At 32.4% G+C, this 18,024-nt stretch overlaps 1 protein-coding gene across 2 annotated transcripts; it reads left to right on the top strand.

Annotated features, from left to right (window-relative positions):
- The first annotated feature begins 8,997 nt into the window (after positions 1–8,997).
- On the top strand, positions 8,998–12,480 carry LOC139516021 (fos-related antigen 1-like). 2 transcript variants are annotated; one of them, XM_071305826.1, is made up of 4 exons: positions 8,998–9,300; positions 9,805–10,149; positions 11,060–11,167; positions 11,650–12,480. In XM_071305826.1, the coding sequence occupies exons 1-4, from the start codon at positions 9,199–9,201 to the stop codon at positions 12,073–12,075; spliced, it is 981 nt and encodes a 326-aa protein (XP_071161927.1). In that variant the 5' UTR covers positions 8,998–9,198; the 3' UTR covers positions 12,076–12,480. The 2 variants fall into 2 exon arrangements, with proteins under 2 accessions (XP_071161927.1, XP_071161926.1); XM_071305825.1 differs by lacking the exon at positions 8,998–9,300 and adding an exon at positions 9,502–9,627.
- Positions 12,481–18,024: the final 5,544 nt, after the last annotated feature.

Here is an 18,024-nt window from a genome sequence, read left to right as displayed (position 1 = left end):
ATTTTAAAATGTCTTGAGCCAATATTCAAAAACAATCATTTATTTTTACAAACTAAATTTGGATGGCACCGACTATTGCACTCTTGCCCTGCTTTTCTACATGCACATCTGTTGGTTTCACATCTGTTTTAACCGCAACATCCACATTTTAAAACACCCTGTCCTTCACATACTGAATCGGATTTTACAGCACGTCTAAAGCCTCGGTTACACCTTACCGGATAGCACGAACGGACGAAAATAAAAGTTGTCCGTTGACAAAATTGTTATCCGTTGGGAGTCCGTTGATGTACTGACCAAATAAAACGGACGCGTACAACGAATGCATAACGGACACACACCTGATATGCAACGTACGAGAAACGAAAACGTACCGGACAGAACAGATGTCTAACGTTCATCCAATGGACGAGTACCGCATAAAACGACACCTAACGCAAGCGTACCGGATAAAACGGATAAACAAGATATACGGAAAAAATTAAAGGCGACAATAATAGTACATGTAAAGCGCATAGATATTCAAAATGTTTCTGTGTAACTGTTTTTGGTTTGTTCTTCAAAATGACATCAAAAGGCAATGTCTGGCCTGAATTAGAACTGCTTTATAGTGTAGACGTGACCTTACTCTAAGATCAATATTCATGAACCTCAAACAATCTGACATACAAATAATTGTCATTCCTTAAGCGAAATTCAGGTAAATATTAAAGGGTCCCCTGTCCTCAGTTCCATTGACTTTTTTTTTTATAAAGGATCCTAGTTTATTCACTTGTGTTGGTGTTGATGAGTTAAGTATATATATAACTTTGTCATTGTCAGTGAAATTAGCAAATGAATTATTTTCTCTGTTAATGCAATTAAAATATGTTAATCTAATATTTGAATTGTGAGAACAATTTATTAAGAAATGTTTCTCATCATCTACTACTTTGCATTTTTTGCCAAATCTCTCTTCGCGGGGAATTTGAAAATGCCTTCCCTTTTCAATTAATAATGAATGGTCACTGATTCTAAGTTTTGTAATTAATTTTCTAAATTCAAAGTTGGAGTTGGAGAGGTAAGGTTTGATCAATAGATTTGGATCAAGTCCTTTATAAAAATTTAATTTACTTTTATCATCAAGTATCTAGAATGAAATTTTGTAAAAAACTGTGTACCTGTTTTTTCGTATTTTACTTAGTTTTTTACTTAGTATTTTACTTAGTTTTTTCTTTCAGTTAACATTACATACAGTCTGCAGTTAAAGTTTTTAAAGCATTTATGAGGCTCATAAACTATCCTGGATTTTTATGCCCCACCTACGATAGTAGAGGGGCATTATGTTTTCTGGTCTGTGCGTCCGTTCGTCCGTCTGTCTGTCTGTCTGTCCGTTCGTTTGTCCGTCCGTTCGTTCGTCCGTCCGTTCGTTCGTCCGTCTGTCCCGCTTCAGGTTAAAGTTTTTGGTCAAGGTACTTTTTGATGAAGTTAAAGTCCAATCAACTTGAAACTTAGTATACATGTGCCCTATGATATGATCTTTCTAATTTTAATGCCAAATTAGAGAATTTATTCCAATTTCACGGTCCACTAAACATAGAAAATGATAGTGCGAGTGGGGCATCCGTGTATTGTGGACACATTCTTGTTTTTACTAAACTTGGACAGAAGCTTCTTACACTCAAAAGATAGTATCCAGAGGAATATTTTTATTAATTTTTTTTCCTCATTTTTATTGAGCCTTGGATTAAAAGCAACAGTAGGCGAGACACTGGGTCCCTTACGAATATTTGTTTTCAAGAAATTGAAATATATTCTTATCAGAAACAATTCTAATAAGATTTATCTCACATGCATAAGTTCCACTTTGAGAATATGAATTTGGGATGGATGCTGTGTTAGAGATTATGAAAAATTTGAATACTTGCAGCTTTAGGCAGCCAGAATTATTTTTGGACTTCCACATTTGCAAGCAAGAGTCCCTACTTTTTGAAACTGGATCGAAACATTTGAGTTCTAGAAGAAACAGACGTAGATGATGATTATTTCACAAAGTACATGATAATAATGTTCCAGAATATCTAATGGATTTTATATAAAAGATTATGCAGATGATAATTATTATAATACTAGAAACCGTTCTCACTATATATATAGAGAGAGTACCAAGATGTAGATTGGAAAAAGAATCATTTTCATAACAGCATGGATTAAACCATTTCTTAGCGGGTTCGGATTAGGTGAACGTAGCACCCAATTGTCATATCGATCATCCTTGTTATATACGTTTAAACTGTCAGTTCGCCTAAGGTTATAAACGCCTAAATCAAATACATTGTAATACGAATAACTAGTAGAAGACTTAACATTGTGTGTTGATTTAAATGTTGAATACTTAAACTTTCTTTTTTTTCTTCTCTTAATTTTGCCTACTTGTACTTTGCTCTTTTATTATATGTAAATCCCCGTTGGAAGGATTCTGACAGACATAGTGAGCGTAACATCACTGTTCTCGATAGCCGATGACAAACAAATTAACGGTAAATGCATGATATAGAATTATCACCAACATATTAAAAGTATTGCGGTTGTCTACGCTGATATGAATATGATTCTAGATCTATTTTCTAAATCTTTTTTCCCTTCCTCTATTTGTACGTGCATTTTTTTGCCGTTAGATATTAGATTCATTAAATCATCTCCAAATTTTAAAAATAACAATCCGGCAAAATGATATTTCATTTTTAGAACCTTAAATATAACTTTTTTGAAAATAAGATGGAAAATATGTTGCCAACAAAATTACGACACAGAATTGGTCCTTTAAAATCTTATTTGTACAGACTTAATTTAGTAAATGAGGGTGTTCATTAGAAGATTCGATTCATTTTATCTTAGAATTTCCACTCTACATAAATTTGAGAAATCAACTCGTTGTGAATATCAAACACTTAGTTGTTATTTCCATAGAACATATTTTATTTGGAATAGAAGAAATTAGTGTGGAACAAAACATAATCTTTTCAGAAATATACATACATAGTTATCATGCCAAGTAATCCTCGTTAAAAATTCCGGATGACCTCCTACTGCACCCATTAGTATTTAAAGATTTGATTTTATTCAACAAATTTTAAATGTATGACCTTCATGTAAGTGTCGCTTACAACACGGCCAAATGGTCAATATTTATCATCCGTGTAATTTACTCTATGGGATGTTTGCAGAATTTCAACGGAGGCAATTTCTTGGCATGGGAGACAGGAAGAAAGACAATTCACAAACCGTCTTACATTTGTTTTTTTTTTCTCTTTTTTAATTAAATAAAGAAATAATAAACCTTTCAAATTCAAATGGAGAGTTCATAAGCTAAAAATATTCACTGTAGAACACCTCCCCTCCCCCTTTTTTGTGCTCTACACTATGATTTTCAACCGTCGAATTAAGCTTACCAATCTAATTAAAATCTTGCTCTCTAACCGATCTATTCGTTTACCGGACCGGCAACTTTCTTTATTTAATAAGAAAATCTGCAGTGCCGTGTTTGCTTGGAGTACTCGCCCGAAAAGAAAGAAACAGTTTAAATCCAAGCCACTTTATTCATTCATCACGTGATTTTTACCACGTGAAGCCTACATTAGAATATTGAAATACCGGATATGGAAAGTGAAACTACATTTCAAAACATAAAGTCCGAAGGCATGCACATAGAAGTACTATGAATTTGAACCCTGATTTTTTTTCTTTTTTTTTAATCCATGCCAAGAAATCCTCGATAAAAATTCCGGTTGACCTCCTACTGCACCTATTAGAGTTGAAAGATTTGATTTCATTCAACAAATTAATTTATGACCTTCATGTACGTGTCGCCATATACCAAATGGTCAATATTACTGAATCATCCATGTAACTTGCTCTATCCTCTATGGGATGTTTGCAGAATTTCAACAGAGGTAATTTCTGAAGCATACAAAACAGTTCTTTGATAAATATTGCTGTATCTTAAAATATACTCGTATCCATCTGTTACTGTTTATACATAATATAGTTATTGTATATATTTTTCATATAGCTGAATTATATACTAGTTATTGCTGTCATCTTGGCATTTTGTGTATTGTACTTCTTTGGAGAGGATTATGTTCAGCTGTACCCATAACTTGTATCCAATCCTATTGGTTATTTATACAAACATAGAAATCCTCGATAAACGTTAAAACTAAACTGGATTGACACTCCAATATCAATTTCAATCCTTCAACAACAATCTTTTTTTACGGACTATTAAAACACGAAACGGTCTTCATCTGAGCATTGTGGCGAGATACTATACAGATGCTATCTCCTAGATAGTGTGCATGATCATGCATGATAAAGTAATTTCAAAATGTGTAGATGAAAATGGAGGAATATAAGAAGCACATATATAAATGTCATCTGATAATCCAAACAAGTAGTTGTCCACCTTCAATCATAACTATATGTTCTGACAAAGAAGCGCCTATAAATAACGTATACTCTCATATCAACGGTTCTTTTCTGGTATAAATTATTATATACCTCAACTATATCGTAGAGAATTTTGAAAATGAATAACTCAGCCTTGATAATCACAAAAATAAATGGTTTGTTCTGTGGTAGTTTGAAAATAAATTACTTGACTTGCAATGTATTGAAAATAAATAACTCAACAGGTCTAATCGAAAGTATGAATTGGTGTAACAGTAAAATTGGGCCGGTAGTAAAATCTGTCCGCCAGAATTTTTTTCCTAGGAAATCAAGTCCATGATCATAATTTTACTAGGAATGTAAGTCCCAGGACAAATTTCCCTAGGAAAATAAGTCCATAGGTAGCAAAATATTGTTATTTTCCTAGGAAAATTTGTCCTAAGACATTATACTAATAATATTTATCATATTATAACAATTATTGAAAATGAAAACAGAATCATATTTTTAGTTTAGAATTGAAAGTTTTATTATTTTTTTCCCTTTTGACAATGTTTGAAATAAAGGAAAGTGACGTTATAACCTAGGAATGTTAATGACATGGACAGGATGTCCTAGGAAAATAAGTCTGGGGACACAGATTTTAATAAAATATTAATACAAAACTGTATAACCGAAAATTGAAACATAAAATTCATATTGATCTTTTAAAATAAAGGTCATGGACGATTTTACCTAGGAAAATTATTGACATGGACACGATTTTCCTAGGAAAATTAGTCTGAGGACATCAACTGTATTAAAATATTATAACACAACTCTATCTTTCAAAATAAAGGTCTGGCATTTTACCTAGCAATATTATTAACATGGACATGATTTCCTAGGAAAATTAGTCTAGGGACATTCATTTCGTTGAATTTTTAATGCCCGAGCTCTTGAACAGAACTATATTTTAAAACATAAAAATTGCATTTCCATGTGAATAATTTGTTTCATTAAACGTTCCTTTTAAAATACAGGACATGGATAAATTTACCTAGGAATATTAATGACATGGACAAAATTTCCTAGGAAAATTAGTCTGGGAACATAAACTTTATTAAAAGAATTGATACACAGCTCTTTATAACAATATCAAAATATAACATTTTTATTTACCTTTCAAATAAAGAGCATGGACATTTTTACCTAGGAATATTAATGACATGGATTTCCTAGGAAAATTAGTCTGGGACATACATTTTATTAAAAATATAAATACAAAACTCATAAGTTTCCATTGTTTAAAGGTAAATGATTTGATTCATTAATATATATTTTTCCAATAAAAAGAGTATGGACATTTTTACCTATGAATATTAATGACATGGACTAGAATTCCTAGGAAAATTAGTCTGAGGACATTAATTACTAACATCAGACAAAAAATACTAGTAAATTTTGTAACCATGGACTTTTTTTACTAGTTATATGTGTCCGCCCAGACATATTTTACCAGGACAAATTTATCTCTTACAATGGCACCAGATTCTTCATAAATTCATCTTTTTTTCCAACAAAAATCGGGAAACACTTCCCAATTTTTTTAATGATAAAAGTATAAAATCATTTAAATATACTTTAAATGTCTGAAAATTGATTTCATTTAACTTGAGGTATATTGTCTCAAGAAACCTTACCTCACTTTTATTTTAACAGGGCCGTAACTACATAGAGGCAAATGCCTTGTGTAGGAAATTTCAAAACCAAACGATTGTCTCCATATCAAATTGTGTTCACGGCGAGTGCCTTACAAGAAGCAAGTTCTGCTTTTCCTCAGACGTAGCCCTGATTTTTCGGGATCAATGTTTCTTATTTGTCTTTTGTTCATCGATTGCCCTTCTGTATTCTGTTAGTGTTGCATTTCTTTTGTAATCTAGTAATTTTTTTACGAACTTGATCATGAGTTTAAAAAAAAACACAGCAGCCACAGACTTAACTATGTGAATTCCATTTTTGCTTTATCATGCACATTGGTATTTTGATGTTGTTTCTAGAAACTTAAGTCTTACACTGAATTGTTACTGAAATTTTGCTTTGAGACCAATATATAGTTTCAAAATATAATTAAATCAAAACTTGCATTTTCAGATTATGATAGGGTCTTCGGAACACCTTGGCATGATTTTGCATCATTTGTTCTATAGCTTCTTGGGCCTTGAAAGTGGCTCCAAAACCCTTCAAAATTTGTTTTGCCTCGCTCCGCGAAATACATTTGTCATGACATTACTTTTAAAAGAGGCTAGTTACAACCAAACTTTAATACTAAATGTATGTATGCAATACATGTATATGCAGTTGGGAATATAAAAGATTCATTTCTATAATGACTTGACCATTGTTGACTATGCATGTATTATTAATAATAAACTGAAATCATTTAAAAATTGTATGTTTTCGAATATCATAAATATAGTTGTAAAAATGAATAATCAGTCCCTTGCTTTCATGAAAATGAAAAATCTTGCTTCAATAGTGCAGAAAATGAATAATCTGTCCATTTAGTTTAAAAAAAAATCAAAAACAAATCCTCCTCCCCCCCCCCCCCCCCCCCGAATATCAAATGGTCGTCCCCTAATAAGACATTTTGAAATTAAGTTAAATCCGTTTATTTTGAATTCCTCACAGTCACCTTTCCAGATTTCTGACAAAAATAGTGATGTCACTTTCATTTTATTTTTAAAAAAAATAGATCATCAGTATCTTGTCCCCAAGGCCATAACCATTCTTCTATGATGAAATAGAAAGCCGCTCTTTCCTATAGATACCATAGAAATAATATATGTATAAAAATCCATCCTTTTGGTCTGAGCTGACTTCATCTAAAATAAACAGCTGCGCCCATGAGCGCATGATACGCCCGACGTCTTGTGTGAAAGTTTTATGCAATTTCATAAATAGTTTCTGGAAAGTTTTAAGCAATTACCATTTATTGCTTTTGAGACACGGCGGGACATGTGAACCCCCCCTCCCCCCCCCCCCCCACCTTGTTTTTTTCCTTAAATATCACTAAAATAAAATTTTGAATCAAACCAAAAAGTATACAGATCTTTAGATTAATATAACAAAGAAGTGTGTACAGTTTCAAGCAATAATCATAAATTGTTTTTGAGATACGGCGCGACATGTAAAAAAACCCTCCCCTTTTTTACAAAATACTCAATAACTCAAAAATAAAATTTTGAATCATCACCAAAAAGTATACAGATCTTTAGATTAATATAACAAAGAAGTGTGTAAAGTTTTAAATAATAATCATAAATCGTTTTTGAGATACGGCGCGACATGTAAAAAACCCTCCCCCTTTTTTACAAAATACTCAATAACTCAAAAATGAAATTTTGAATCATCACCAAAAAGTATACAGATATTAAGATTAACATAACTAAGAAGTGTGTAAAGTTTTAAGCAATAATCAAGAATCGGTTTTGAGATACATGTGAAAAAAAAACACACCCCTGTTTTAGTTACAAAGTGCCGTAACTCAAAAAGTTTAAATCTTATTTTCACCAAAAAGTATACAGATCATTTGACCATCATAAAAAACAACTATATCAAGTTTCATGAAATTTAGATAAGTCGTTCTCAAGTTACGGTGCGACATGTTTACGCCGGACAGACAGACGAACGGACGGACGGACGGACACCGGACATTTGTATACCATAATACGTCCCGTCAAAATTTTGACGGGCGTATAAAAAAAAACTAAAATATTATGGATTTTTCAATAACTTACTTTATTGCAAACAAAGAAAGATAACTCTTGAAAATTTTGTTTGTTTCTAGTCTTTCGGATAATATATATTAAATCTTTAAATTTTTTTTTCTTTTCAATTGATAATGATTATGTTTGAATACAGTTCTATTGTGTCTCTTTATACGTAAAAAAGGACAGAAACTTTCGATACATCTGTATGTATCTTTATTCTTATGGTACACTGTATAGGTCCCAGCATAGATGTACATCTATGTCTATGGTCCCAGCTTGGACAGTTCATGGAAGTCGTTCAAACACTACAAAGTCCGAAATTAATATGTAGGTAAATCTCTTTTATTTTTCACAGTCATTTTTTTTTTTGTTATCTTTTTGCATTCCATTCATTCTCTTTTCCCTATATTTTAGGCTCATTCAATTTGTTGTATTCATTAATTTTTGTCGCCATTTAATACTATCAAGGCCCTCACATATCCCGACATGCAGGCATCTTTCCTTTGTTCTTGAACTATAAACTTACGATAAAAATGTAAACCAGAGTGTTTGTTAATAATTAATCAGAGATATTTAATACAATTTTATTTTAAAAGGACTCTGGTTCAATGCACGAAGGCAGGAAAGCCTTAACCTGTTAATAATTTCACGCTCTAGATATTTGTTTTTATAAACATACGTAAACAGTGGATTGACGTAATAGAGTATCGCCAAATAAGGAGTGTCTAAATTTAAACTTTACTTTCTAGACTTCTCTCGTCTTTTGGTTCATATGATTGTAAAGTCCGAAACTTCCACACGGCGAATGAGTAATGTTACTATTTTGGGAACATGATTCATTGTGACTCACTTGTGTATATAAGACCAACTGGTATATTCCCTGTCATATACGAATCACAACTAGTCGTGAGTCATAATATACTTGGATAAAAGATTTGAAATTTATATCGGCCTTATTAACGTATTACCAAATTTATTCAGTTTCAACCAAGAGGAAAACTATAAGATTTAAAGTAACATGTACAATAGTGCAGCCGAAAAAGGAGAAAACTATAGTGAAGAATCAAAATACGTGGCGAAGATTCTTTCCAACATGTCTAACGCCTCATCAGTCAGTTCAGTAAGTATCAACTTTCGTGTCTTTTATTTGATAGCCATAATTTGTGTTATTAAAGTACTAAACAAAGTATTTATTTTATTTTTTTACTAATTTTAATTTAATGCATACAAATGTAATAAAAAAAAGAACTTGATTGTATTGTTCCCCCTAAAGACATAAAGGCTAAAACGCATGCGCCGAATCGGCTAAATTTAGACTACACGTGACAAATTTGACTGATAATTTAGTATATATATATGTACAACTTCATGTATACATAAGCTTTACAATATTTAACTCGCAATGTGGCAAAATTTTTCTAATTTTTATGGAAGAAATAGTTCACGGGTATGTATCATAATTTGTTAAGGTGCATTTCAGAGCCGTATATGAAGGTACAATTAAATGTATGATTTAAGATGGTTTTTATATGATCTCGGGAAGAAAAAAAAGTAATCAAGTAAAACGTGTCGCTATTGTAGTTTAATGGTATATAGTCAAATATTGTTACTTCTTTTTTTTCAGTATGTTGTGCCTTCAGTATCTTATGGTGTTACATCAGCTTCAACACCGACATCGCTTCTTACGCCTTCAACATTATCAAACCTTGAACAAACATTCATAGAATTACAATCAGTACCTGTTAATTCAGGTCAAAACCCTTTAACTCAGAGTGGATTTTTACCACCAGTTGTTGACCTACACGACAGGTCAAATGATGGGTATGATTATGGCGATAGCAGCGATTCGGATTGGACTCCTAGTAAGAAATCGAGAGTGTCAGAATCAGGAGACTCTCATGTCACTACTTCATATATGATGTCAAGTGGACCTGGCCGCAAAGGAGGGCGAAGAAGAAATGATGAAAATGTAAGTATATAAATATCACGTATGTACCTCTCACAAGTCCGCATTATAAGCATGCGAACCATGAATATTCTGTCAGAGATTAAATGACAATTATTACATTGCTTCACCGTGCCAAGCATAAGCAAGAACAAATCACCTGCCAGGTATCAAAGAGTAAGAATAAATACGGGTCTGAATGTCGGAATATATGCCGTGTATATTCATGTTATTGATCGTAAAGATTTAGTGAGCACGAAAATTCCGATCTCGAAGTGTTTACAAATTATCTATCTTTATATCAAGTTAGACGCAATATAATTTTGTCTTTATTATGCTGCAGCCAGATACCAATCAATTCAAGTTACAGTTGGAATTTGATAGCTCCAACAATACATGCATATTTTATATTCCCTAATACACGTAAATGTTTTATCAAAATCTGTAAATATCACACGTTCCTGTGTGTACTCACTTTTATCCGGATTACAAGTTAATATATTTTTAATACCAGTTACATGCTACAAGTTAATAAGAGGCGGACGTTGAACCGACAAGATAAGACTATTACAATTTCCGTTTCTGTTTATCATGTTTGAGAAACCGTAGTTCATCCGTCTTATTGACACTTTTACGTGCTATTAATTTTTAAAAACTTTCATTTTCCCGGGTGTCGTCTACATAACAAGTGCCCGCAAGCTCATGTCGAGTCATACATTTTAATGTCAACATTTTCATTTGTGACTGATTGCTTGTTTTTATAGTATATTTCTCGTAATATAACCTATCATTCAAATAAAGAAGTAGAAATACAAAAATGTATGTACACCATCGGCACGCATGCCAACAAGCTATATGAGTATTAAAAGTGGTTTACAAACCGATTGAACAATCTCTCACCTTCTTAATCGTTCCTGTTTCTTTCTTATTATAGTTATCAGCAGAGGAAGAAGAACGGAGAAGGATTAGACGAGAGAGAAACAAACTAGCTGCAGCTAAGTGTCGCCAAAGAAGGGTTGACCATACAAATAGACTTGTAAATGTAAGTTTAATTAAATTTTGTGCAGGAATGATTTTAAAAAGAGAAGTTTTACTGGACATAGGACAAAACTTAAAAATATTGATTTCAATTAATGAAAGGGTGTCATACCTTTGTTGACATGCAGAATAACTAAAGCCATCTTCTATTCACAAAGTGACCGAAAAGGATGATGGCACATGCACTTAATTATTATAAAACAAGATGGAGAAAAAAATGTTTCTTTTCTTACATGTAATATACAGATAATGAGTCCAAACCTGGGTCCAAATAAGCTTTGGAATTTTTAACAAAATATCAAATCTATTTTGGAGCAACAAAATATGAATATTTCAGACATGGATAATATTATTTCAGGTTTTGAATTGAGGGATATGTTTATAAGTATGACATAAAATTATATGACCAACGAAAAAAAAGGTTGACCATCTTCTAGTCTAGATTAATTTTTGCTCTAGATTTAATAGGTTTTATTGTTCTCATAGGAAACTGATGGATTGGAAAAAGAAAGAGATAATTTGGAAATAGAAATTCAGTCTCTTCAGCAAGAGAAGGATCAGTTGGAATTCATTTTGCAAGCTCACACACCAGTGTGCAAGGTTGAAAAACAAGATAAGCAAGAGTATAGTCCCCGTACACTTAAAATCAAATCTGAACCATTAGAAGGCAGTTGTGTGAATGCATGTGCTTCAACAAGACCAAGTACTCTATCTTTTAAATCTGAAAAAGCTATGGGCATTCCAATTACAACGCCATCAAACGGATTTTATTTCACATTAGACAATATGGTTGATCATACTGGCCTTACACCAATAACTAATGGTCCAAATACATGCAGTACTGAAGCATCAAGAACAACGAGTGACAGTAGTGCTGAAAATGTTAATTCTCCTACACTAATTTCATTATAATTTTCAATCTAACACAAACTTTTGGGACAATGTCTTGCCAGTTTTGAGATTAACTCATACAAGTTAAATAAGTTTTTGTTTCGGGAGCATCACTATCATATTGAGTAACAGTTGAAACGAATGATGCTTATGGTGTAAAGATACAAATATGAAAATACATATGACTTGGATTCAAGAGGATGCAAAACAAACTTAATGTGTGTAGCATAAACATGCAAAATAATATTTATTTTTGTACAAAGATCTATGCATGAAGAATTTTGATATTTTTAGTGTTCATTTTTAAATTTTCTACTTATTTTTCTACATTTAATTTGTTGGTGCTTGTGTTATGATTCTTATCAAATGCTACAAATATGCTGTTCATTATTATTTATGTTTCACAAATAAATAAATTTAACTGAATTAGTATCATTATATTAATACACAGCATTATTAAGTGGACCAGCAGTAATTATTATCATAGAATAAATGATATTACTTGTGCTGTTTGGAAAAGGTTACATTTGACACTTCAAATGGCCACACTATTGGTGTACTGTGACAAAAGAAAATTCTCACACACATGTTTTGTGAATAAGACAGAAAAAGGAAGAATAAATAAAGGCATAATGCTTTATTTGTTCAAAACCTATTATATATTTTTTCCGACAAATTATGAAGTAGTATTCTGAATGAAAATCCATTTTGACCATATATACACAAGGGCGGAGCCAGCCATTTTACAAAAGGGGGGGGGGTCCCAACCCAGGACAAAAGGAGGGGGTTCCAACTATATGTCCCCATTCAAATGCATTGATCGCCCAAAATTAAGTGGGGAGGGGTTCCAACCCCCGGAACCCTCCCCCTGGATCCGCCACTGTATACATGTAGAATAGCCTTGGATATTAGCTCAATCTACATTACAGTGAGCAGGGATAATTCGGTATTATTGTTTAAATGTATTTCAAAATTTCAATTTGTGATACCACTTCTGGTGATAGATATAGAATAACATGTACTCCTTGCATTATATAGACGAAATGTTCACCTTGCAATCATTCCACACACCACATATATAAACTATCCCTGATAGTATCTGAAAAAGAAACTTAACCATGAAAACATAATGCTAACTTCTGAAACATGAAAATATGGTAAAGGTTAGATAACCCTGCAAGTCCGACAGTTTCGCCTAATGGTTATGTTCCGGACCATATGAGTTTTCGGACCATACTCGTATGGTTATGATCATACCATACACGTATTGTCGTGGTAATTAACATGTTTAATTTAAATACTTTTACACTCGTTATACGGTGTGACCCTTCAAGTTGTCACGTCATTAAAAAGGTGTTCTTATACGACCGCAAAAATTGAAAAGTTTTTGGTTGTATATTGGTATCACGTTGGCGTCGTCGTCGGCGTCGTCGTCCGAATACTTTTAGTTTTCGCACTCTAACTTTAGTAAAAGTGAATAGAAATCTATGAAATTTAACACAAGGTTTATGACCACAAAAGGAAGGTGGGGATTGATTTTGGGACTTTTGGTCCCACTATTTTAGGAATTAGTGGCCAAAAAGGGCCCTAATAAGCATTTTCTTGGTTTTCGCACTATAACTTTAGTTAAAGTAAATAGAAATCTATGAAATTTTGACACAAGGTTTATGACCACAAAAGGAAAGTTGGGATTGATTTTGGGAGTTGAGGACCCAACAGTTTAGGAATTAGGGGCCAAAAAGGGGCCCAAATAAGCATTATTCTTGGTTTTAGCACTATAACTTTAGTATAAGTAAATAGAAATCTATTAAATTTAAACACAAGGTTTATGACCATAAAAGGAAGGTTGAGTTTGATTTTGGGAGTTTTTGTGTCAACAGTTTAGGAATAAGGGGTCCAAAGGGTCCAAAATTGAACTTTGTTTTGATTTCATCAAAAATTGAATAATTGGGGTTCTTTGATATGCCGAATCTAACTGTGTTTGTAGATTCTTAATTTTTGGTCCCGTTTTCAAATTGGTCTACATTAAGGTCCAATATGGTCCAAAATTAAACTTAGTTAGATTTTTACAAAAATTGAATCCTGGGGGTTCTTTGACATGCTGAATCTAAAAATATACTTAGATTTTTTATTAATGGCCCAGTTTTCAAGTTGGTCCAAATGGGGGTCCAAATTTAAACTTTTGTTTGATTTCATCAAAAATTGAATAATTGGGGTTCTTTGATATGCCAAATCTAACTGTGTATGTAGATTCTTAATTTTTGTACCCGTTTTTAAATTGGTCTACATTAAAGTCCAAAGGGTCTAAAATTAAACTTAGTTTGATTTTAACAAACATTGTTGTGCTTTTTTGATATGCTGAATCTAAACATGTACTTAGATTTTTGATTATTGGCCCAGTTTTCAAGTTCCGGATCCAAAATTATTATATTAAGTATTGTGCAATAGCAAGAAATTTTCAATTGCACAGTATTAAACTCTGCGGTCGTATAAAGCTGCGCCCTGCGGAGCATCTGGTTATCATAATATCACAGACTCTGATTAAAAACAATTTGTATCAGAAGTACATAAAAATGAGAACTGTAGAATTTTAATGTTTTGTTTCATAGATCACCGGAATACTGCACCATCTTATCTTTACTCTTTCCTATCGGGTAGTGAAACTTGAGTTTGAAATAAGAAAGATTTAAAATTGTGCACACGTTTTTTCTGATCTTTTGTGGGTTAATGTTGTTCAAGATAATTTTCGGTGCAGTTACTTTCTTTTCATTTGTTATTTTTTCCTCTGTTACACGACCATGTACTTTTTGTATTGCCCCTTGACATCTCCTGCTTCTGTTTAAACCTTTTCCACCAATATCTTTTATTTAAAACCAGTGGCGTAGCTGGGTCATTTTTACGTGTACGCCCGAACCTTGGCGAGGGGTCTGAGGGGTGTCAACCGCTCAATGTCAAAAGCACCTGCTGGTAGTGGGTTCCAGGGGACGAAGTCCTCGAAAGCTATCGAGTTATCGAGAATGAGATCTACCATTCCTGTCAGTAAAAATTCATTAACAGCAACATACTTTTGAATCTAATTGGTGTATTTTTTATGTTTAATTTTGAAATATGTTTAACTTATTTATCGTATTGAACTGGAAGCTAGAGGTCATTGGTTTTAGAGAAAACGTTTAAATCAATATTACTTTCAAATATACTTAAAGGGAGCCGGGAGTGAGAATACAATCGGCAAAAGCACCTTTTAATGGACATGAAAATTTATTTCTAACAGGTGCAATATAAAAATTCCCTGGAACACCTATGATTTCTTCCCACCAAAAGTGAATCGATTCATCAGTCCCTTATAAAAGGTTTATAAAAAAATTTAAAAATTTCTTTTTATAATTTTTCTTGATCATATTTAAGTGTGCCAATATTTCATGACAATCTATGAAGTTTTATAAATTGATCATGAAAAAAACAATTAATTGCGTAAAGAAAGTCCGGCTATGGGTAAAGATCAGAAAAATGAACGAAAACAAATGTTTTTTTTTGCTTCAGACATTAATCATAAAAAAACCTCTTCCAAACTTTCATAAAATTCGATAAAGTAGTTAATGTGTTTGAAAATTAACAAACTTTAAGCCCAAACTGTGACCACTTATTAATTGCAGAAAGAATACCCTTTGTCCGTTAAATGCAGGAAAATTAAAGCATTATTATATTGCTCTGGATACTCTTTTGATCATTTTAACATTTTTTTCCAACTTTCGTAAAATTTCACGGAGTGCCATTCAATACACTTTATCCATTCGGAACCTTAATTGACGCCGCCTACGACGCTTTGACTCGCTTTTGAGACATACATCACAGGCTCGACAAAAAATGCAAACCGCATATCGAATCTCAGCAGATAATGAATTGCATTAAATATATGAAAAGTACGCAGAATTCAAAGTAGATTCAGACTTTGACAGAAAATTGGAAGAAATATATAATAGGATCTAGTTGATTAAAGTAAATCCAGTCCCTTTTTATTCACAATTACAATCCACTGCAGAAAGAACCACATGGCTGATGTGCTTTTAACCAGATTTTCTTATTCTATTTATTTTTTTTTCGTTTTCAAAATTCAAGTGTACGCCCGGGCGTTTTGACGTAAACGTAGCTACGCGCATGAAAACAGATGTCATCTGTTTTAAATAAAATAGTCTCATTCCCGGAATTTGTTATACAGTAATTCATTTTAATATCAGCTTTTTTATAAGCATATAAACTGCTTGGTCTCTTCACACAACTTATGTTTAGGACGGAATGCATCAATAGGTACATACATGTACCAGGTTATGGATATATAAGTACATGTTATGTGCTTTTGACCTTCACAAGAATTCTTAAACATTCATAGATGTGCAAAGAATATTGTTGTCGTTGGGTTGTTGTCTCAATGACATATACCTCACATTTCTGTTTAGTCATAGCATCTGTGCCTTTTCAATTTATTGCAGAAAATATTAGCATAAACATTTTTTTTCAAAACAGGAGAGGTGAAATAGTGATCACAGAATGAGGACATGTAAAACTGAAACAGATAAATATAAATAAGCACCATTGACAATTTGTTAAAGGACTGAAACAAACACAGATGGTGACCAATGTGAGCGACTAGTGTACAGTAGTAGAGTGAACATTTTTTGCTTCTTTTTCTACACATTTTGTCATTTCATGTAAACAATTAAATATGTTACTTTCCATGGAGAGGAAGGAATTTGTGAAACGAAATATTTTGCTATTTAGTACTGTCAAGATATATCACAGGGGTGTTGTAAGATAAATGAATAGTTTCTCTTTTTTTACATTATGCTACCTTTATGCTACAAGGGTAGCATTGTCCATTCTCATGATGTACAAAGATATTATAGAGTGGCCTTCCAATGATAGTCATACATGTAAATCATTGTCTCATTAACAATCATACTACATCACCATATTGTTATACATGTACATGTATACTTTGTAAACATAAAGAAGACAATTGAAGTTGAACACAAGATATTTATTTGCTTTTTTATCCATCTGCACAACTGCCACTGTATTACTTCTGCTTCAAATTCAATAGATTGAATGCAGAGTCTTGTATTTGTTTTTAGTTCAATGGTCTCGTCATCAATTGCACAAAAATCGCATACACATGTACATCAAGTTTGGCATATGAACTACAATAGTTACGTATGGTGTTTTTACAGTCAGGATAAGCACATGTAATTTTCTCTCTTACAAAACCATTGTTAAGTATCACATTTGGATAAAGTCATCACTAATAGTTGTTCCTGTTTGCCAGGGAGTCTTATTTTCAATCAGAAAGACTTGGGAGTCCTACATTCATGTATGATATTATATCTCTTGTATGCTGCACTGTTAGGAAAATTTGATCAACATCTTTGTTCTTTATAACATGCAGGATCCTGTTAAAAAAAAGCTGTCAGATACTGAATGTAAATATATATATATATAAAATTGTAAATGTCATCAAAGTGGTGGAAATAATGAATTTTTATACACAAATCCAGCGTCTTGTGAAATTAAATCATGTGATGGGTACAATTTTTCTCTAAAGATGGACAAGTTTATAAACTGTAGCCACGGACAGGGTCTGTCTGTATATTGAAGAATATTAAAATGACCGACAGCTATAATACTGTTTTTAATTGTAAATTGCATCACAGTTGGTGAAAATATGAAAAATACAACTTGTGTACACATATCCAGTATGTCATAGCAATGTTATTCATGTTATTGGTACATTTATTCTCTAAAGATTGACAAGTTTATAATCTGTAGCCTTTTACAAAGGTCTCTCTAAATATTGAATAAAATGAACAAGGCCAACACCTAAAATACTTCTTTTTAATTGTAAATTGCATCAAAGTCATAGAAAAGTAATGCATGTGCTGGGTACAATAATTCTCTGAAGATGCAAAAGTTTATAAA

This window comes from Mytilus edulis, chromosome 3, assembly GCF_963676685.1.
Source record: "Mytilus edulis chromosome 3, xbMytEdul2.2, whole genome shotgun sequence".
Taxonomy (NCBI): domain Eukaryota; kingdom Metazoa; phylum Mollusca; class Bivalvia; order Mytilida; family Mytilidae; genus Mytilus; species Mytilus edulis.
Note: the sequence above shows the minus strand (reverse complement) of the source record. Positions and strands in the feature narration are given on the sequence as shown.

Coding starts and splice junctions, on each gene's coding strand:
- LOC139516021 (XM_071305826.1), top strand. CDS start 9,199: ATGTACAATAGTGCAGCCGAAAAAGGAGAAAACTATAGTGAAGAATCA. Junction 9,301..9,804: donor ACGCCTCATCAGTCAGTTCA/GTAAGTATCAAC, acceptor CTTTTTTTTCAG/TATGTTGTGCCTTCAGTATC. Junction 10,150..11,059: donor GAAGAAGAAATGATGAAAAT/GTAAGTATATAA, acceptor TTCTTATTATAG/TTATCAGCAGAGGAAGAAGA.